At 40.4% G+C, this 23,463-nt stretch overlaps 1 protein-coding gene across 1 annotated transcript in view; it reads right to left on the bottom strand.

The window, feature by feature from the left end:
* The window catches only part of ANKRD33B (ankyrin repeat domain 33B), a 66,862-nt gene that overhangs the window by 25,865 nt on the left and 17,534 nt on the right, over positions 1–23,463 (bottom strand). Inside the window, exon 3 of the mRNA XM_021538417.4 lies at positions 3,640–3,769. Coding sequence (XP_021394092.4) covers positions 3,640–3,769 — 130 coding nt within the window. The remainder of the gene's footprint in view (positions 1–3,639; positions 3,770–23,463) is intronic.

The raw sequence follows: 23,463 nt of genomic DNA on the forward strand, positions 1-23,463 counted from the left end.
TTCTTAATCAAAACTCCGGGGGACTAGAAATGGCCCCAAAAGTGACAGAAAAAAAAATACCAGCAGTAAATTAAAAAAGAAAATTAAGAAGTTTGTGATTCACAAAAGTTTTGTGTCTCAGGGATTCCCAAAAACCAGTTTTAATCTAGAGGATCTTCTGTCCTCTGAGGTTTGCTTCAGATTTCCAGTTCAAACAGATATCAAATTCAAAGCAAAACTCAGAGCTGCCAAGTTTTATTTCAAACCCTGTCATATGCTTTTGATTTAATGCCATGAAGTTTGCTTTGGTTCTCCTGTGTCTGTGTGAATAAGCAGTCTGTACCTAATTTATAAACTGGATGAGCCTCCGGTGCTGTAAAATCTACTATGAAAACCCTGTGCAGCTCTAAAATAAACGAGCCTGGGCTCAGGCCATTTGGTGATACTGAATTCAAAGCAGTGTCTTGCTGTTTGCAAGCCAGATCTACTTCCTACCAGAACTGGCATGCTAAGGGCTCACTTCTCCCTGCGAACCCTATTTAGAGATCAGCACAGATGTCTGTAATAGCTTAATTCACTTAATTGCTGCCATAAAGAAAAGGCCTACAATGATGACAATATTACCTAATAATCTGTGTAATACAGGCAGAAGGATAAGCTGCATAGTAAGGAAGACCCTTTGCCAAATAACATCTCACTCCTGAATTGTACCTGCAAAACACTCGAGTTTGGCCTGCAGGTAGCAAATGCTTTCTCACAGATGGATGGAACCAAAGACACCCAGAAGGCTTGATCCTCTGGGTATTTTAGGTGTTTGCATTCTCATGTCTTTCTTAATAAACAGAAACTGGGATAACTTCCAATTTGTGTTCTCAGCAAGGCTCCCAAACTGGTGGCTGTAACATAAAACATCTATACTTTGTAAGCAAATACAACTCCCTCTGAACACCAGTGCATGCCAATTACTATACACTGATGTAGCTATGCCCCCATCAGCAGCAGAACTAAGGGGAAAAAAAGTAATTCTCCTTCTTTTCCTTTTCCACCTGTTATTTCAATCGCGTGTCTGTATCAATCTCCCCTTTTTTTTTCTGCATTGTCCTTGTAATGATATTTAATGATTTTGCTTCTGCTGCAATAGCATTGCCACCCATTTCTGGGCACCACCTGCTGCAGACTGCATGCATTAACAGTTCTGGAAGGCAAGTTCTCTTTGAAAAGGGATATAAGAAATAGGAAATATTGAGAAAGCAGGTGGACAGACCAATTTTCAAATGTGACATTTACATACAAAGCAGAGCATTTTGTGGTTATTTTTCTATATTAATAAGCTTTTTAAGACAGAACTGCTTTTCACTGATCCTTCCAGCCTGTCTTTCTCTGGTCAGCCCATGCAGAAAACTTCATCCTTAGATACTTTTGTTGGAGGATGAGAATCTCAAATTGTCAAAAGCAATATGAGGAGCTGAATTCACTCATCTTCTGAGACTCTAGTTGCTCTTTAATTTAATCCTATTTATTTCAAGCTGATGCTCATATTTGAGCATCATGTCTGGAAGTCATGAAATGGCATAGGCAAGTGTGAATATTAAACTCTTCAGCACAAGTAAAGAGATCTCTCTGTCATCTCTTTTGTTATCTATACCTCATAATGCAGATGCAGACTCTAAAACACAAGGAACAGCTCCTCAGAACCACACTTTTTTTGCCCATTCAGCTCGTCTTTGGGGTCTGGCCATACATGATGGCCCACCTGGCAATGGATCATAAGAAAAATAGCAGCACTTTCTGAAACCTTCAAACACCATCTCACAGATACATGAAATAAGGTGGATTTGCTATTAGACTTTCAACAGGAAAACCCATAGTTTTGGTATAAATAACAGTGATCTCAGAATAATTTACTTTGCAAAAATGTGATTACTTTCACAGCCTAAAGTTAACTCCTCCCCCAACATATAAATTCTCCACTAAACGCAAGCTTGCATAAGCTTTTCTTTCAGGTCTTTATAATGCACTGCTCAGTGTTACTACCTAACATTCAGCAATAATTAATCTGCATCTATTGCATTGTAACTCCTGTGGTTGCAATTTAGCCTCACAGTAATCTCTATTAATGCTACAGCAGTATCCTGTGATAATTAATTAAATACCTTGTGTAAACCCTGTTGCTCAGGATTAGCATAGGCAGGGGAAAACATCCAATTTGGTGGGAGTTTGTATAAGTTTCTGTTGACTACAGTAATTTCTAGTTGCTTTTGGGATCAATAGCAAGTACTGGCAGAGAGTGTCAAGTCCATGTCAGCCCACTGGGTTAATTCTGAGCTCATTATCATGAGTTATAAAGGTCAAGATGGAGGCAGTGTTAAACCTTTTTTAGTTCAAATTTATATTAGGGCAGATAAATAAAAGTAGATTAGTGTTTTTGGGACTTTTCCACCTTCTTTGGAAAGCTGTACTCATGACTTTGGTATGAATGTGGTCACAGTTCTTTCTTCCAGTATTTAAGACTCATCTTGCAGGAACTTTCACAGGGTTCACTTTTTGGTACAACACAAAGCAAAGTTAGGTACTACCTGGAAATGTCCAGTGGCACTATTACTAAATTAACGTGGAAACCAAACTGCTCCAATCTTCAGACATGCCTTGTAATTCCCATTGATATTCCCTGATGGAAATTTGTTCCCTTCAGGAAGCCAGTGTCCAGGAGTGAGGACTATGTCCCACGAGCTCCCACAAACATCCCAGACTCTTCACCAGGCAGCAGACATGATAAAGGCCAGCTATGCAGTCCCTTGTAAAGCGATCACCTTTGCAGAGTGCACTTGAAGGATGCCAAGGAAACCAGAGATGCAGAGCTAGGCAGCCCCTGGCTTTTAGACTACAAAGTGATGGCATCCTTCCTTGGAGAAATTTTTCCTGATTTACATGCTTTAGGACTTTGTTAACACTCATTAGAGGAAACTAAACCTTCCCTTAAAGATTGAAGAACAGACCTTCAACTTAAACAGAAATAATTAAATTATTGTTTTCTAACAGAACAATGGAAGCAAGGAACTCTCCCGGGCGCTTCTCTTACATCTAAGTGATCTGTTAGAGCCATTCACTGAATATTACCATGCTGGGTGGGATAAAAGAAAACCTTGTGCTAAACTCCAATCTGCATCAGGATTAACATGATCAATGTTGATATCAGCTGTTACAAAAGATCATTGGCAAATCCTAAATCCTGCTGAGGTTTTTTGCTTTTCAGATGTGGAGTCGATGAAGAATGTCTTAGCAGATAAGGTATAGCTTAATGATGATACGTTTTCCTACAGTCATCAATTCCTACAGACCCTCTAAGGTAGGTGCAGCAAGCATGGGAGAAAAGCACTAATGCAGCACATTACATGTCCACACTGTTCAATTGTTGCTTGCCAGAGCAAACACTGGAAAATCAGCTTAAAGGAGCAAAGCACTATAATATGGATAAATACTACTGCAGATTAATTAGTTCAAAGAAAATAATGACAAACCTATTTGGGAGTGGGCCTGGCCAGAATTATTTTACACTGAATAATTTCTTTCAGGGATTTGAAAAAAATCCTAAAATAAAGTAGCCTAAACACGCACTCCTCCCAAGACCCTGCATATAAGAGGTGACACAGAGAGCCTTACCTGCCTGTGCAGCTGTAATTAGAGCAGTGTTCCCCTCGTTGTCCTGCCAGTTCACATCAAGGTGAGGGCATTGTGCTAAGGCTATTACAATATCCACATAACCTTGGTAACAGGCAATGATAAGACCGTTCTGTAAGTAAAATATAAAGAGAGACTTAGGTTTGCCAGACTGAGAAATGTTCACTGAAGAAGTTTACGAGACAGCTGTTTAATTTTATTTTTTTTCCAGACTCAAGAACTAAAAAGGTACCAGCACAACTAGTGATCATCTCCAGGCATAATGTTCAGATCCATACACTTCTTTTTATCTATGCCCTTTGGCAAGTCAAGTTTGATACTCCTCATAAATACCTAAGAGACTAAGTATTACATTATGCTACATGCAAAGTAACTGTTTATAAATGGCTTATGCTTATATGGCTATATAGTTTATACCCAAATGAGAATAAATCTGATTTTATTAGATAATAAAATGAACCCAGCAGGTAAGATGAACTGGACCTGCTCTGAATATTAATTCTCTGAAAAACAGCTATTTGTTCCATGAAGGGAAGTGGTAGGCAGGAGTTGTGCTCATACTGCCTGTTGCTATCTTTAAATAATTCAAATTTCCCATTAGAACTATGCCTCCTTTTTTTATAATCATAAATAAAATTAAATTGCTTTTAGAGGTCCAGTTTAATGTGTTTTATGACAGCTGGAGGCTGTAAAATTTCCAGGAGGAAGCCAAGCCAGGACGTAAACCTTGTAACTACACTTGGTAGCCAGATAGTGTTTCACTCCACAGCAGCAAACTGACAGCTTCCCTAAAATACAGAAAAATACACTTGTCATTAATTACATGGAACCACAGTGCTTAATCCTGGCTGCTCTCTTGACCACTAGGATTAAAGCCATTATCTCCAGTCTTCAGGATTGCTTGGGCAGCCCTCGTTCATCTGCCTGGGGCTGATGGGTGTAGGGGAGGGCAGGTGCAGATAAATCAGCGCTGCCTGCACTCCCTCCTCGCTGCCAGCATGCCACTCAGCCTGAGCATCTGACTGCCCAAGAGGTGAGGGCAGAGACACAAATCTCAAACCTCCTGCTTACGCTGCCTGCCTGAAATGTACTCACACGAAAGACTTGCAAGGAGAACCTGGTTATGGAAACAGAATGGCCCACCCTAGCTCCTCCATAATTTTTTTCTTGCCTACACATTCTCTTTATTTCTTTTCCCCATGGACATTACTAAGACAGAGATGTTCACCAGGTGACAACTGTAGCTTCTGATTTATTGTCATCTTAACTAGTTACTTATTTAGTGTCCTGTTTCACTGTCATTCTGGATAGTTCTCTTGGCTGAGGTGGCAAAGACCTTTATTGAGATACAGGAGTGATATCTACTCTTCAGGCTGTTCACAGACTATGTAGGTTATTTCTCAATTACATCTCTCAATAAAATCATTACCATGCTTTCATTTGTTCTCAATTCACTCTTGCCCTCAGCATGAAGCAACACCTACCATTGCTTCATAAAGGGCATCTTCATTTCCTTCTGAAGTACCTGTAATACTTCAAAGCCTTCTATTGAAATTGTACGGAGGATTCTGCCAAAAGTAATTTATTTTCAGTTTTTGGGGTTTTTTTACTAAACGTATGTACTTTCCTGGTGGGATTGTACAGATAAATCCAAGTTTTACTGTAATGTAATAGTTTTTGGCTTTTAAGAAAAATCAGTCAATGTCCATTTTGTAAGGGCTTGAACATTATTTCAGTTCCTTAATAATTTAATTTTTCACCCAGGATGATCAGGATATGGGTCTTTCCAATTCCAAAAGCTGTGTAGATTCAAAACAGCACACAGTCATTCCATAAAATGTCCATTACTTACAATAGCAGAAAATTAAGTTCAAAATTGTTTGGAGACCAAAAGCTTTGGACAATAAGAGAGATTCTATTCTTCACTGAAAAGAATGGCATTTTTGAAGATAGTTTCAAAAAGGGTGTAAGAATAACTAAAAGTAGCTATTATCTCTAATGAAAAAAAAACCTTCTTCACCCAATATCTGGAGTATATTTTCACAGAACATTTTTGTGTTCTAAAAATAGTTACCAGATGCTTAAAATGTTTTGGTTTTTTTGTTCTGTTTGTAAAAGTATAAAGCAAATATTGTAAAAATATAGTAAAATATTGTAAAAAAATAATAACAAGCATTTGTGGGTTTTTTGGTTCCTTGGGGTTTTTTTGCAAGAGCTTTTTGCATTACAGTATTGGAGGGATTTTGTCCTACTTTTAGTGGACAGATAGGAACTAATGCATCTAACACTGACATTCTGATTTCAGCAGATAGAAGACACAAATTATCTTTAAATCAATAAAATTCACCATTCTGTGTTTGAAAACCAGAAGGATTACTTAGGTGTCAACATTTTCTGAAGTTTATTTTCCAAAGATGCTATCAAAGACTGCTTGCTTAAGGATAAAGAAAGAAAGAGAGAGCAGGAGCTTTCTGAGGGATTACATGATGCAGTAGCACAGAAAATCATCCTTGAAGAACAGTTTTACAAATCTGAAGTGGGCCAGATAAGAGTGTGAGAACCCAATATTCAGTGGAGTGTACACCCAGCAGTCCCTGGTTGAGAAACAAAACAGGCTATGGGATGAGAAAATAAAAACAAATCCTTTCTGTAAAGCTGATGTGGCTTTTTTCACCCTTTTTGCAGTTCTACAGGAGGTGGGTGAGACAGACTGCTTGCTGCTTGCTGAGAGACTGCTTTCCTTTGCATAACCCTTCCAAAGGTGTCAGATACTGAAATGGGGTGCAGGAGGCTGCAGCTTTAAGATGAAAGTTGCAATAAACTTCTGGATTTGATGGTTATTTCCCAAATCCTTGTGCAATAATACAATGATATTTTTTGTTATCAGATTGCTTTTTATTTTTCCGATTTTTTTTCCCTTTGCATCCATTTCCAATCCTGTCTATATTATCATTGCTGAAAGCTAGTACAAACAGACCAATCAGCATGTGAAATCAGTCACTATCAAAGTGACTTATTAGTCTACAATCTTTAAATTCATATGCCAATAAATACTTCCATATATTAAAAACTCCTTCAACAGTCTCAATTAATAAGTGTTATAAAATTGCCTCCAGCAAATTGCGTTTTGAAGTGATCAGTAAAGCAGTAGCCTGTATCACAGCAGTGTGCAGGAAAATACAGCTGTGCACTTAATGTCTTTTCAAAATCTAAAATAAATGAGTTTTAGTTAGAAAATATTGAACCTGAACAATCTGGTCACCCTGAGAAGAGAGATGGCATTAATATGCTACCAAAGGCATCCATTATTCTGCTCCTCATATGAAAGGCCACAGTGCAATTATGAAATGGTCAGTGTACATGGAAAAAAAGTATTTTTTAAAATTTAATCTTACCAGTATTTTTGTCAGTAAGATCAATTCTCAGAAGTACTCACTACTTGTGTGTCGCTGCTGAGGCAGGACGGGAATGAGAAGATTCTGACCAGAAAGCTGCTGAGAGTAAAACTCCAGTTTATTCAAAATGCACCGCTCTTTTATACAGAGCTCCGCAAGGACCAAATCCATTGGTTCTGAAGTGAAAACAACCCACCACCATTGGTGCAGAGTGCTTGACACACAGTGATAGAACTTAACTATAAACAATGTGAACAACAAGAGAGATAAAGAATTATTTACATTCTTTCCCAGCTCTTTCCCAGGCTTTTGCCTGGCTAGAAACTTTCAGTTTATCACTTTGACTGAATCTGAGACCCACATTTCCTCCTTTTTTTTAAAGAAGGAGGCAGTGTTTGTCAGAGCACCTTGCAAAGAAGAGGACAAACATGACTCCGAGGTTCACTAGTTGATAATTCAAAACCTCATTGAATGTTGGCTCAGATTGGTCAAAGTGCTTCCAAATTTATAATTTTCAAGAAATCAGTTACCAGCTCTAAGCTGTCTAAGTCATTGTCAGACTGTCAAAAGACTGGCAGTCCAACTTGTCAAAACCCTTTTCCCAGTGTGAGTATGACCTGACAGAAAAGAAGGTATTTACAACACATGCACATACCCAAATCAGCCAAATTTGAATTTGGCAAGATGAGTAACATCTGTTTGCCAGAGCTGCAAAGCCTTTAGGCCTCTGGGATTTGTCCCAGCCAGTAAGGTGCAGCAGGTTTGCCTCGATTGGCATTCATCAGAATTGCTTTTGCAAGGTGTGTGTACTTAATAGAAGAATCATGCAAGGCTTTGCCTGTGCAATCATGTCCTCAATGGACAGCTTGAGTGATAAAATTGAATTCAGATCCAAATTACATCCTCAAGGCTTTCAAAACAATTGAGTGAAATTGACCCAATTCAGAAAGGACCAAATTCACAACACTTGAGAAACCTCTGAAATGCCATGAAATCTCTGAAATGCCATGGCCACAGCCCTTAATTCAATCACTTGGGCTGAGGTTGATTGGTGGCTTCCCAATACTTTGAGTTGTTAGTGAAAACACAGCTCTTTCTGCATTTTATTGTTTTTTGAAGAGCCAGCGGCAGACTTTATGACCCAGCAATGCTAGCTAGGCAAGGCAAGGCGGAGGACCTGGCCCCGTGGGCAGGGCCACATGTTGCAAACCCAGCCATGGGCAGCCAAGGGTCTCTGCTGAGGCAAGAGCCACCCGGCTCGGCCCCCAGCTTCTCTTTGGTATCTTCTGGGGCCCCTTAATCTGGGGTCCCTGGGACACTTCAAGACCACTGATAAATGAGCGACCTCCCCCAAACTCATACATCAGTGCATGTTCCCAACAGGCTGCAAGAAATCCAGCAATTCCTCCGGGATTCTGCCCTTCCCCCACCCCGCCTAGCAATGAGTTTTCCCACAGTTCTCGGCATCTCGCTCCGTGAACCACAAGAGCAGGACGCGAAGGGTGCGAGAAGGGGCTGTTTCCCCGGGAATATAAAATTCCACCCGGGCTCCGGGGCTCCCTGCACCACCCACGCCCACCCAGTACAAGGGGCTGCTCCCCTGTCCCTGCACAGTTCCCTGATCCGCGACCTCACCCCCCTCATTCCCAGCTTCAGGACCATCAGCAGTAGCACTGCTGCTGGCCAAGCCGGTGCCCCCTCCCGCCGGCTCTCCCTCGGAGGGGCAGAGCTCGGCACAGTCTGGAGGGGATGAAGGGCTGGATTCATTGTCCAACACGGGGCTCTCGGTCGCCAGATCGCAGGGCGGAGCCGCTGCTGATGAGCCGGCTTCAGGGGGTGCGGCAGCGGGAGCCGCTGCGCCCTGTGGGCGCCCCTCCCCCGCCATGAGCGGGGCGGGCGGTGCGGCCGCGTCTCCCGGCGGGGCCGGGGCCGGGGCCGGGGGCGGCACTTCTGCCGATTCCGAGCTCGACGGCGGCGGCGGCGCTCTTGGCGCTCGCAGCTGCAACGCAGCAGGCAGCACAGGCACCGGAGCCGTAGTGGGCAGCACTGCGGCTGCGGCGGCTTCTCCCAGGAATGACACCGGTAGTCCTGGGGTGGGTGGAGGCGAGGCTGCTGCTGCCGCCGGAGCAGTGGTGGGCGTGACAGTGAAAGGTACTGTCGGCAGGGGTGGCGCCATGTCAGGCATGGCGTGGAAGGCAGGCTCCACCCCCAGCACGGGAGTTTGTCCCACAGTGGGCAGGGCAGAGAACAACATGGGTGTCCTGCCCGAGCTGTGCTGTTGGACGACAGATACCGGCACTGTAAATGAAATCAAAGCAGCCGGTCCGCATGGCGTGCAGAGGGGCGGACCGGGAGGCAAAGCCTGTTTTGCCAGCACAGTCGAAAACCCCGCGGGTGGCGGTGGGTGTGCCAGGGGATGGACCAAAGGCTGCATCGCCGTCTGCGCAGGCTCCATCAGCGAAGAAGTCATGGGGGTGGCATCCACCCCCACTGCACCTGGCGCCGAGGGCAGTTCCAGCCCCCCAGGATGCAGTTTGGAAAGTGGGGGGCTACGGGGACGCGGGAGGTGGCGGCTCCTGCCAGTCCGGGGCCGCCCCATGCAGTCCATGCAACGCCGGGTGTGCTGATAGCTGTGGCAAAGGCACCCCAGCTGCCTCGGGAGGGGCGGGCAATGTCAGCGGCACTGTGCTCTGGGCAGGGTGTGCCCGCGCAGCCAGCCGCCGTGCAGGCTCTGGTGCGGTCCGCGTCAGGGATCCCAAAATACTCAGTCGGAACCGCTGCCTGTGTCCAAGGCTGTGTCGATGCCCACCCAGATTGCAGCCAGGTCCCTTCAGGGCAGGGTGCAGTGCCACGTCAGGCTACACCAGACCCTGTTCCTCAGGGTAAGGTGTAATTCCACATCGGCGGTAATCAGATGTCGCTGCTGAGGCAGGACGGGAATGAGAAGATTCGGACCAGAAAGCTGCTGGGAGTAAAAAATACACCGCTCTTTTATACAGAGCTCCGCAAGGACCAAATCCATTGGTTCTGAAGTGAAAACAACCCACCACCATTGGTGCAGAGTGCTTGACGCACAGTGATAGAACTTAACAATGTGAACAACAAGAGAGATAAAGAATTATTTACATTCTTTCCCAGCTCTTTCCCAGGCTTTTGCCTGGCTAGAAACATTCCGTTTCTTTCTTTGACTGAATCTGAGACCCACACTTGTGAGGGCTTCAGGAGAAAGGAAGATTGATAATTCTTCAAGGTATATCCTCTTCCAAAAAGGACTTTCCACCTGAAACAGCATCCTTTCCCCTCTCTTCCCTTCTGCATGTCCTCAGACACAAATTATTTTAAATTATAATAAAACTCAAACTATTCCTATTAATATATAGTAATAAACATCAATGATTAGTGTAACTGTACATTTGTCACAGCATGCAAGCACAGTATCCTGCTTTTCAAGGATACTCTGTTATCTGACTTACTCTCTCCCGATCAGTGGCCAGGGTTGCTGCCCATCATTCTGCCAGACCAGTGAAAGAGATCCTCTGTGCATAAGAAACTTAAAATATGAAACAAAGTTTGCAACTGATCGTATTTCATTTTTCAAATACTGCATACAGGCTCTGTGTGACAAGCAAGAAAGCATGAGGCATCCATCACACCAACTACATTAATATTTACGGTCGTTTTTCCACAGAAGGGGACATTGAAAGTCAGCTCAGTAATGGTTTTGGTTTTTTTTCTCAAGTAGAACCCACAATACTTCCAGGTATTGGGGGCTCTATCTTTTCTCTGGGGAATATTTGACATTACACAGAGCTTTCCTACAGTTTTTCTGTAGTTTATGATACATCTGGTTTTTTTGTGCAAGCAAAATTAACAGTATTTAGAATATATGAAAAAACAGTGTCAGATAAAATACTTGTTTCCCATGTATTCTAAATGAAGTATAACTACTTTTCTTATTTTCTTCTCACAGTGCACAAATTAACATAACGGCCATGGGACTACCTGAAGTAAATCAGATGTTGCAACACCTTCCTCAAGCATTGAATCTTCTGATTTTGTTTAAAATGATAATTCTTCATGTGTCTTTGATAGCCAGACTGGAATAGTGCTGCCACTATAAAAATAAATTCTGTTTTGCTCAGCTGTGTTGGCTAATGACATAATAACATCTGATTAAGTGAGGTTATGGATATCTCAACACATGATTTTATAAATCAGACATTATGACAAAATTACTGATGTAATGCTATTTGTATGCTAGATCATTACAGATAATAAGGACCACAAGAAATACTCAAGGATCAATATTGAACTCAAGCTGAATAACAAGCAAATCACATACAGCATGCAATTAATTTAGCTTTTTAAAAGTTCTCTTCAGGCAACTTATTTTCCACCAAGATGCTGAGAATGAACGCAGCTTATTATAGGTTTTTGCCAATTACCAGACAAAATGAGTCTGGCAAAAGGCTAAATTGATATTACCCATTGCTCTCCACAAGCATTTTGATAAAAAACTGTCCAGTTTGCTTTGCATGCATCTGTAAGTACTAATGACAATTCTGCAAGGCTGGTTTACTAGCAGTGATTAAAACCATATGTAATTGAATTAAATGAGATAATGATTCATTGTAATCCATAATCACATGCAAGGACAACAATGAAAATTAAGTCTAAGTTAAAAGTATGTTATTAAAAAATATTAAAAATAGTATAAATGAAAGAATTAAAAAAAGGAATAAAAAGCTACGTTGAAGCATTTTCTTGTTGATTCATTAAAATAATAATTCATATGTTTAATATTTTGTCTTATACAAAACTCACACTATAACACCATTTTATATATATAACCATACTTCTAGTACAAACAAACAAAAAAAATTAAAATCAGATCAAATATTTTAAAGTAAATCTCCCAAAATAATTTCAGGGTAATTCTGATAATTCTGATCTCCACTAAAAGCTCTGCAACTATGTGAAACTTCGCTCTAACAGAGATTCTAAATTTACGCTGTATTAAAAAAGAGCAAAGTGTGGCACTGAGCACCATGATCTCCTATATACTAAAATATTCTAGTATAAAAATGGCATTCTCAGAAACTTTCAAAGTGGCTTGAGCTTCTCTTATATTTGGTTTAGGTTGATTATTTCAACAGCAACAGAGATGAGGTAATTATTCAGGTCATCAGTCCTGCGAGAAGTGGTGTTTATGTGCTACAGAAACCCATCAAGCACATAAGCCCTAATATTATCTGCAGAAAATAATTTAGGCTGCCCTTTTAAAGAAAGGGCTGCAACAGCTTAGTCACATTTACATTTGTATTGGGAAAGTGACAAAAAAAAGGAAAATTAAATGAATTTTGTCCAACAGTTATTTGATCAAAACTCCACATGCCTGGAGGAGGAAAGGGGGGAGAGGCTAATTTTGCCAGGGAAAGTGATCAGAGAAATACAAAGGGGTATCCAAATATGGACCATCAGTGTGCAAAACTCTCTGCCTGCTCTGCAGAGGAGCAAAGTAGCCCAAAGCCTAATCCAATATCCAAAATCGAGTTCAAATGGTATTGCCCTTGCCAGTGCCTCGATACAGAAGGTACAAAATTGATACCTCTGTTTTGCAGTGTTATTTACAGATCCATTTCCCAGTATGGACTGCAGTTTACTACATAAAAACACAGTCCAGTCCATGGACACACTGATGATGACCCATCATTTTTCTGCTCCAATTTTTGTGATGTGTTCAGCTTCACTTATTTCACTTATTTCATAAACACCTCTTCAATCAGTCAGGTCATATGTCTTTAAGGAAAGGTATATGTATAATCTCTGCAGAAATCCTTACTTAATCTATTCTAATCCAAATCCCCATGATCACCTCTAAAAATAGTTCCAGGAAAGTTTGTTTTACTATGCCTGCAAAAGCTTGCATTACACAACGAAGAGAACCTGTGCCACTTGTGTAATAAAGCAGACAACAGGAAAAGGTAATAAAAATAGTGGGATTTTCCTTATTTACTAACATGTACGTCATCTGAATTAAAAACATCTGACAGGAACCTCAGAAGTAACTGCTAAGAGCCATAAGGGATTTACAAGGCAAATAAATACATGCTGAGTGGTCAGAGATATTCCAGTGGGTAGGATATATAAAGAATATGTGGCAATTCTGAGAGATGCTTATGAGATATTAACCCTTCTCTATTTTTTTATAATATCAAGATACATAAAAAAGCATATAATTCAGTAGGATATCTAAACCTCATGAGCTGATGGGGACCTAAGGGTTGTGCACTGTTCCATAGGAGGTTGGAACATGTGTCCAGCTCCTGCACTGCCCCACATATCCCAACACCAGCCATCTGGCTGCCTTTTGACACAGCTTTCTGAAGATATGATGGGAAGCCTGGTGAGAGGAGAACAGAATCATTACACCAACAATGGTGATCCTTCTTTTCTCCTTGCTCCTGCAGGGAGTTCTAATCTTCCCATGAGGCAAAGTCCATGTAAGAAAACACCCAGGTGCCTGGGAGCCCCACACCTTATCCTGCACCCCTTGGAGGCTCCAGGAGCCATGGAGGGTGACTTCTCTCTCACACTTCTTTATTTGCTCCATCTGCCCCCACCTCTCACCCCAAATCACACCATGTCCAAGGGCCTGGAGAGCTGATGAAGCACAGAAGACATTTTTGGACTGTACAACCTGACCAGCAGCCAGCAGTGGCCAGCACCTCCTCTCCCCATTGCTGGAGAAAAGGGCTGCTCTGTTCCTGGCTGTATAGCATCTTCTGGACAATCATTTCCATGGCACAAGTAGGCCAGAAGCAGAGGACACTCAGGATTATATCTAACAGTGAGAACAACCCTGCAGAAATATATGAGCCAAAGGATGCCGTGCTGACTGAGTCGTAGGAGGCCTGGGCTGTGCTGCCAGTGTTTTCCTCTGACTTATGCTGACACTTGATCACACTTCTTGAAACAGCAACAACTGGATCTATGTTACGACATGAAAAATCTTTTACTGCTCTTTCCTCTGAACCTCAGCTAGAACTGAACATGTAAACAAGAACCAGCAGCAGCCACAACTAGCTTGGACATATTTTAACACTGAGATGCTTGAGTTAAGAAATTTACTGTGATTCCTTTAACACATATTTAAAAAGAAATAAAAACTGCTCAGGATGTTAGCAGATATACACATTCATGCTCAATATCAATTTTGTTAAGATACTATATTATTTTTCGGTGACAGCTGGTGAAGGATTAGGAATTTACTCATCAATCTGAAGTTTCAGCAGAAGGAAGTTCCTTTGCTAGTCACAGCCAAATAATATGCAACAAAGCAATATACAGAATCAAGAAGTTTATATGGAAAAAGAAGAAACTGGGATCATTTTCCCACAGAGTGATCTTTGATGTATGCAATCAATCAATCAAAAATAAAGCTTTGCAATGTATGCAAGATCTATGGTCACAGCAGAACTAAACAAGGCATAATTTTAGAGAAGGACTAAATAAGGAAACTTTAGGGAAATACTGCTTAATACAAATAACATATCCTTGAACTCACAGGTCATCAGTGGAGCTTACCATCATTATACATAAGATAAAAGGAAGTTGTATCGGGATTCAATAAGATGGCAAAACAGCCCAGAAATCCATTTTTGAGAAAGAGTTCTCTGTTCTGTTTTTGAGGTGCCTGGCTGCAAAGAACAGAAAGTAGTGTGGGAAAATGGTAGGGGAAGAAACACAAATTGTATCAGATTAAAATTAATATTTTAATTTTATTTAGACTGTCATGTTGGGTACAACTAATAAATAGTCATGATCCTTGATTAATAATGTAGCCTTTACTACTCCTAGCTTATCTGTTTGTACTGTACGTTGTAACAAGCACTGCAGGTTAGTACTGTCAAATGTTAGTGTTGAGATTTCATTGTGTTGGTGGTAGTAACACAAGATCCATAGCAGCCAAATTTATACAGTCCTCCTTGTTATGCCTGTTTTAGCATCAGTGCTAAATGCAAGACATTCTGCTTTTAAAAAAATCAACATGTCTGGCTTCAGCGAAGAATGTAAATTATGTACTGTGAGGGTGGTGGGGCACTGGGACAGGCTGCCCAGAGAAGCTGTGGATGCCCCATCCCTGGAAGTGCTCAAGGGCAGGTTGGATGGGCCCTGAACAACGTGGTCTAGTGGAGGGTGTCCCTGCCCATCGTAAAGGGGCTGGAACCAAATAATCTTTAAGGCCTCTTTGAGCTCAAACCATTCTGTGATACTGTGATTTATTTCATATGGGGATCCTGATATAAACCCTGAAGGCATTTCTACCACAAATCCCATGTCTTTACTTCAAGGTGCTTTGAACATTAGCAACCCAAACCATTAGTTAATGGGAAGGGCAGTGAGAGCAGTATGACAGGCTCCCTCCATCATCAGGGTCCTGCTACAGCAAATGGTGAGTGGATTTTATTTTTTTTTTTCTTTCACTGGCTTGATATGCAATGTTTGCAAAGGCTTCCAATGGCTGGAAACCATTCCGTGAACAAGGATAATGTATTTCTGGGTGCTTAAATGAACTGTACCTTACTGTGGTTTTCTTGGAACAGCTGTTTCCAGCTATCAATAGATTAAAAGCAGAAAAGTACTGACTGCTTCCTCCTGAGGACACCTGAGGCTGGGACCACCTGCTGCTTTGGCTATTTGCTGCACAAAGCTGCAGTGGGTTTGGGCATCACTGGAAGAAAGAGTGCTTGTAATAAACCTCAAACTACACCTTTTGTGAATATAATTATATGTAAAACATTTTGGAGAGTCTCTCAATTGCCCGATTACTTCAAAATCCAATGTCAAAATTGTAGCCTTCCCACGAATTCACTGAAGCATTTTGTTTACTCTATTTTCAATAAGACAAACCACCTAAAAGGTAAAAAAAATGCTAGTCAAATCTGGATGATCTAACAGCATAACCTAACCTGGTGTGACCTGTATACAGTGCACGGTCTCAGCACGTAAGACCTCTGGGAACATTCAGAAACAAGTTTAGATGTGAACTTCAGCTCCTGTGCCTGACAAACTCTACTGTCAACTTCTCTCCTTGCTTTTAACTATACATGTACCTTCATACACACTTAGGATGAAAAAGAGAGTTTACATCATTTAAAAAGCATTTTGTAGGGCATTCAGAAACCATGTGAAATGCATTTTGTGCACTGACATAACTCTGTCAAAAAGAGCTGCCTTTTACTTTAGAGCACATGGTTCAACTCCTCACTGTGTTTAATAGATTCATTTTCCTTTTTGTTATGTTCTGTCAGATGCAGGCAGGTTGTAGTTGATATCTGTTACAAGAAGCTTAATAGAGTGTTTGAATGCATAGTTTTTTTTCAGGAGACCTCTCACAAAATCTTCATAAAGATAAATTTCAGTTTGACACTGAGCAGAAGATGAACGTACAACCTTTCACGCCATCAGAATCTATCACTGTATCTAATCTGTCTTTTCTGTAAAGAATATTTTAAAGCCTCCAGAACATTTTCACTGTTAAAGTCTCTGAAATGACCAGTGATGAGCTTGCAAGCACCCTCTTGTGGCAGTAAGATGCTGTAGTTTTTTTAGGAAAGACCTTCCCAAGAATTTTCCCAAGTTTTCCTCCAATTTCTGCAAATTCATTTTGCCAATGTTCTTCCAAGCCTTTTGGTTGTGAAATTGCACCAGACCCAAACCTTGTAATGAAAGAGCCCAGGAATAGTTCTGTCCATCAGTGGCTAATCACCACTGGGAGAAAAAACAAACCCAAAACCCCAACCAACTAAAAAACCCAAAAAACAAACAAACAAAACTTTAAACCTGAAAGCTCTTTTTTCCTCAAAAGAAAAATCAACTTGATGAAGAAAAATACCCATCAGGGTGGAATCTCTCCCTTGCAGAGGCCCTATTCTCACCGAGAAGGGCAACTGTACACCCTTATGACTCCAAAGAGGGGAATTAAGCACACACAACACAGAGTGCTCTATAATGAGGTGGAACTAGATGAGCTTTAAACTCCCTTCCAACCAAACCCACTGTATGATTCAGTAATACCACACACAATCGTGTCAGCCTATTTCCCACCGTTTGATCTAAAGAAGCTCTAAGAGCACTAGTTTCCATATTAGAGTGCCATTTGACGATGAGTTTCATAATGGCATCAGTGGAAATGGAGGTCCCTCATTGTATCTTCTTCCCAACTAATCCTGTGCTCTGCCTCTTGAACCTCACTGTTTCCTTTTCTCTAGCACTTCTAATAATAACCCTCCCTCTTGATCTTGGATCTTCTAATAATAAGCTTATTGATCCTGAAATTTACCTGAATGCACCAGGAAAATGTGGTAAACTTTCTTCCCCAGAGGAAAAAAAAAGACAGGGGGAAAGGACCAGCTGCCCTTGCACAGCAGAAGGGCACATGTGTCTCAGATGAAAGTATTAGTATTTACCCTACAGGATTCACCTTACATCCTTCTGTCTAGATGGGCTATCACATAGCAACAGTCAAAATCCTCTTTTCAAACAAGAGGATAACCTGGTAACAACAGCCTTGTTGTTCATGGAAATGCAAGGTAAATACTAATGTTCAGAAAGAAAGGTATGTTGAAATATTACTGGTAGGTGTGAAAGGGATTTTCCACCTGGACCAGCCATTATTCTAGCCCTCACTGATGGGATCTCATTATCTTGACTCTTCAGTGTATCATCAACTACTGCAAGTGACAATGGTTCTTTTCATGTCAAAGTGTCCAGGTTCTTGAAAGCCCTTTTCATTATGCTTTCCACAATGAAAAAGCTTCCTTCATCTTGGTTACGCTTCTGGTTTTACCTAGACTAGTTTTTCACTCATTTATGCCGCTTCTTGTTCTTTCCCTATCTCTAACAAGGCAAAAGATTTTTTGTTTTTGTGCATAAATATTTAAAAAGTCTCCTTTTTATTAGAAAACAAGTGGTTTTGAGCAACAGATGTATCTGTGGTGAATGGATGGGACTGTTTTTCACAGAGACCTAAAGTAGATTTTTGTATGTGTGGATTTAGTGTCAACCTTTGTGATCCTAGAAGGTTGCAATCCTGTAATCCTACAACTCTATGGAATGCAGCTGCTGTGGACTATCACAGATGACCATGCTGGAGGCAAAAGCAATGTATTTTTATACAATCCTAGTATTCAGGCCTGTAAAACTTGGAGGAAAGTACCACAGTTACTGACTTCCTATGAAGTTTTTTGCTCTTTCCTACCTATGTGTGGCTTATTAGTAGCACTCCACAAATTGCATTGAAAAGTGAGTCTCCATAAAAAGAAAAACAAAAGGGTGAGGGAGAGAGAGAAAAGAGGCACTAATTACTGGTTTTTTTAAAAAATCTTGAAAAATTCACAGTTTCTGAATCATGGAGATTTTCAGTTCTGGGTGAAAGCACTACCTTCTAACAAAATATGCCATTTTGCAGTAATGCTTGTTTCATAAGCACTATAAATTTTATTCTCATCATTTTCATCTTTTATAACTGTTAGAACCACTGATGACTGTGTTCACATTTTAAATTACAGCACAACAAATGACCTGTGTTTCAGTAAGACCTCTATTTTTAATGTAAATGTTCTTTGGTCAAGGGCAAACAGGGTTGTGCTCTTGTGACTTACACCTACAACATTGGCTCTGTAATGTTCAAGGCTGATTAGAGGGCAAGAACTCCTGCTATAAAACCTATAAACCTTCAATTCTGTCTGTTTAAGTAATAAAGTAACTGGTAGAATGCACACAGCCACTGTAGAGGAAATCCAGCATGCCTCAGGATTTTCATTCAGGAACAGTTCCTTCCTAAAGGTTTAGCATCACTCTGTGAAAAATACATCTATTTTAAGAAAAGGTAGAATTGAAGTTTTGAAAGATCAGAGACTAGCACTTGGCAAAACCAAGAATGCTGCTGTTTCTGGCTTGCAAATCCTAGTGAATAGACTCACATTAATTTAGTGCTGTATTTAGGGAATAGGCTCATCTGCCTTATTAATCTGAAAGAGGCTCAGCTTGGCATTTTTTTGTTTGAGAAAGCACACACTGTGACATAGAATCAATCTGTCCAGAGGACATTTTTTCCTGAAAAATGGTGAACCAGTAGCTCACTGGGTTTTTATACTCAATTTTTTTTTAATCATGAATAACATGATTTAAAAGCAGTCTTGGGGTTTGTTGTTGGATTTCATTTTTTTTTTCTTAACTGTGCATTCCCATTTTAAATTTCCCTTTTATTATCTCAGTTGGTGAGATAAGTTTAATAAGCAAATGCAGCACACACTGCTACTGCATGTCCTTGCCTGGTAGCAAGAGCAGAGTGAGTCTTTCTTCTCCTGTAGAGCCTGTGACCACCCAGTTTATCTCAGCTGAGAGTTTAGTTCCATGCAATGAAAGGCAGGAAAACATCTTCTGCCTCTGTGCTTGGATCTAAAAACCTAATCTTCTAATGAATACACCCCATTCACCTAAGTAATAAAGAAACATAGGGAGTAATTGAACATTAACATACTATTGAATCTGAAGAAGACAGAATTAAATATCTGGGAAAAAAAGATAAGCAATTTCACATTTATATTCAAATAGCTGGAATTTCTAGTGATTACTTGCCTTTGTTAAAACAGCTAAATCATTAATTATATATATATACTTTATAAAAGAATTTCAGTCAAACAATCCAGAAACAGTTCTCCTACTCCAGAAAATTGGAGAATATTTAGATAAACTGTAAAACAGATACTATTAGGACAGGAGTCCAGGAGTTCATATAACCACTCTGCTTTTTAATTTAGGGACCTATTTCTATGAGCAAAATGGTAGACATTTAGAACAAAGCTTTCTCAACACAAGAATATCTTTTGCTGAAAAGAAGCACTCACAAAAAACCCAGCACTTATCAAACACATCTAATGGAAGTTTCTCAGGCCTGTTTGCAGTGAGTTTGACACATCGCTGTGCCACAGCCATTGAACTACAAGAGTCTTTGGGTATGTCAAGACTTTGTTCAACTGCAGGGTGGCATTTTTTTTTTTTATAGCAGCTCACTAATGAGAGCAATATCTGAACACACTATGGGCCTTTCGAATGATGCAGCAGGCCCTGGAGCAAATAAAAGATAGCTGACTTATAGGAAATTTTCAGTGTACAGGTGGAAACTAAAACTCAGAATCACACATGCTGGGTTGGAAGGGACGCCTCAAGATCATTGAGTTCAGCTCCTGGCTCTACACAACACTATCCCGAAGAGTCATACGTTCACCTGAGACAATTGCCCAAATGCTTCTTGAACTCTCTCAGGCTTGGTGCTGTGGTGCGCTCAGGCTGCTCCCCTGCCCTGGGGAGCCTGTCCCACTGCCCAGCCATGATCTGGGTGAAAAACCTTTTTAATATCCAACCTAAACCTCCCCTGACAGCTCCAGGCCATTCCCATGGGTCCTGTCACTGGTCACCAGAGAGAAGAGATCAGTGTCTGCCCCTCCTCTTGCCCTCACAAGGAAGCTGTAACTGCAATGATTGGTTCATTGACTTGTTCATTGAAATAGTAGGAGGTGACTTGTAAACACAATTTTCTTAATTTTTGTGGTGCCCAACTCCAAAGCTATGGAATTTCCTAAGAGATGAGAAGAAGCACACTTACTTTGAAGAAGTACTGCAAAGAAGATTCCATTATTATTTGTGCAATTTTTACATTTCATAATGATGAAGAGCATGATAAAGAAGGAAACTCTTCTACCATTAGATAAGCATGGAATGATTAGCGGTAAATAGAAATAATGAGAATGAAAAGCTGGATGAAGAGGTATTTCTGTATTTAAAAGGATGATAATAAATGCTGATGTAAATGTTATTCTAGTTGGTATTCTCTTACTAGCAATGTATGACAACATAAATTTTCAGCTGTGCATACACTACACTGAACAAAACCTACTCCATAAAGAATAACAATATTTTTTTCTGTTAGCCCTTGTCCATTTAGCAGTCACTCACAAGCCATACTCAAGAACAAATCAAGCATTTTTAAAGGAGATGGAGGCCAAACTAGAAGATTGGCTTTTCTAGATTTGATTGATAATTAAATACATTCAACCACAATTAAGATGCTAAATGTTAAATATTATATCCAGATTCTTCTCTTTCTGGTTTGTTTTTTTTTTTGGCACTTGTTTCCGCTTCATCACAACTGAGTATATGGAGCACTAGCTGCTTTCCTTCACCAGCAGACCCTTAAGTAGCATCCTTAAATCCCTCTATGTGTGGTCTGAGGACAGTAAATCTCAGCAGCACTAAACCTCCCAGCTCCATGCAGAGCTCCCCAGAGAGCCTCAGCTTGCCAGTCTGTTTGCTTAGACAGAGCCCTCTACCAGAGCAGCTCAGCCACAGGAGTTTGTGAGGCAAATCAGCAGCACAGTCTGCTGCCAAATCTTGCTCTTCTCTTGCCCTGGGAATGGACACAGGGCTCAGCAGCAACAAACCCTCTCCTTCCTTACCACAAATCTACAAAGGAACAGTTTCTTCAGCTCTAGCCTCTAGAAGCAGAGGCACTGAGAGTTACGCCTTCTGTTCTTCATTTTTTAAATTCCTCTAATATGCATTTTATCATCCAGTGCTAAATGACTCATTTCCTAGGTCTGATTTCCACCTTGTTCTTTGGCCAAATAAATGTACAAACAATACTTTCGGTCCTGAAAAGGTGAGAGATGATATTCTAACTATGTAGACTTCAAAGCCTCTGAGCCCTTTATTCCACAGAGAACATTTAACTTGCTACAGAAGGCTACCAGGCTCTGCCCAGCTCTGCGAAATGAGAGCCAAAAGCTCCTTCCATGACTCAGTTAGAAGATGAGATTGTATCAGCTGCACAAAGGCAATGATTCATACAGCAGTAAACTGAAGGACATGCGTACCTTAATGACTTCAAAGACTCTTTTACAGGTTATGATCCTTTCCATTTTTGATCCAGGAGTGTCATGTCTCCCATCCACCCTTATAAAAAGTGTGTTCTAACCTATCCTACACAGCTGGATACTAGAAAGCACGGGGAGGAAATATCAAGATCTTGCCTCTACTGGAAGACTAACAACTTATAATTTCCTTCTTTTTTTAAATTCCATGCAAGGATAACTTGTACCCCCAGATTTGAAAACTGTTGATTTTACAGCCTTTTACTTTCTGTATATCTTCATTCATATTACATTTTTATGGTATGAATAACCTCATCAATATGTGCCTTTCTGCATCATAGATCTCTGGCCTAAATATTTGCTTAAGGAAAAATACCTCATGTTAACTTAGACATCAGACCTTTTAGAGACTATATTATCAATTTCCTAAGTAATTCCTGGGTGCTCCTTTCATTTTCATCACTCTTTCAAAACACCTTAATCTGGAGGTTGGCTGTGAAGTTGTCAGTTTCCAGTAGCTTTTTCTTCTACTTCAGTAGGAATTAGGGTCACTTAGGTTTGTGTAGAAAAGCTGCAGTGTAGTAAAAGCAACAGGAAGGTTTGCTAAGGTCTTCCTTTACTCATATCAGTGAGAAATGAAATTTTTTATGGAAAACAGAAAGAAATGGAATCTAAAAAATAAGAATAAATACGGTCTCCTTCCAATTAACAGTTCATCTTTCTCATGACTTCAGAAGATACTGTTTGGGTTTTATTTTCTTTTTTCTTCTTTGATGAGTGGAAGCTGACATGCTTAGAGAGTTTACAATTACTAACCAGGTGCTGCAATTTCTCATCCCAGATTTTCTGAGAACTCTATATCTCTACTAGCTAAAGAGACTACAAAATAGCAGTGGAAGAATTTATGTAAATTTATGTTTTTCTCTCTCAGTATTCAGGCACCTAGAAGCAGTAGCAGAGTATTTTTTAATGTTTTTCTTAGTGTTTGGAGTTATTTTTCTATTTCTCTGACACAAAATGGAGAATACTACTTGGTAATATGGAAATCTTTTAAAGACCAGATCTGGTATTTTAATTTCTACCTGAAAATTATGGGCAGACTGTTTCCTGCTACCTTCAGAGTCTGACTCCTTCAGTCTATCTCTGGAAAGAAGCAGTCGCACATATCCAAAATGATGGCTAGTTGCAATTAACTGATTCTAACTAACATTGGTATGAAAACCCTATAGCCAAAAATCACCTCCTTACCCTTATCATTTGTAAATCGCATACTGGATTTTTGAATTTACTATAGAATTTCTGTAAATAACATGGTTATTATACTATTTGATATTGCTTTGCAGCAATAATCCTGAAAGCTCAGCCAGTACAGGTAGACTTCAAAGTAATGTATTTTGGAATATTACTGGTTGCAGTATCACTAGTAATGAGGTAGAATCATTCCATATTCACTCTCTGAGAACCTTAAAATCTGA

Source organism: Lonchura striata, chromosome 2 (genome assembly GCF_050655825.1).
Source record: "Lonchura striata isolate lonStrDom1 chromosome 2, ASM5065582v1, whole genome shotgun sequence".
NCBI classification, from domain to species: Eukaryota; Metazoa; Chordata; class Aves; order Passeriformes; family Estrildidae; genus Lonchura; species Lonchura striata.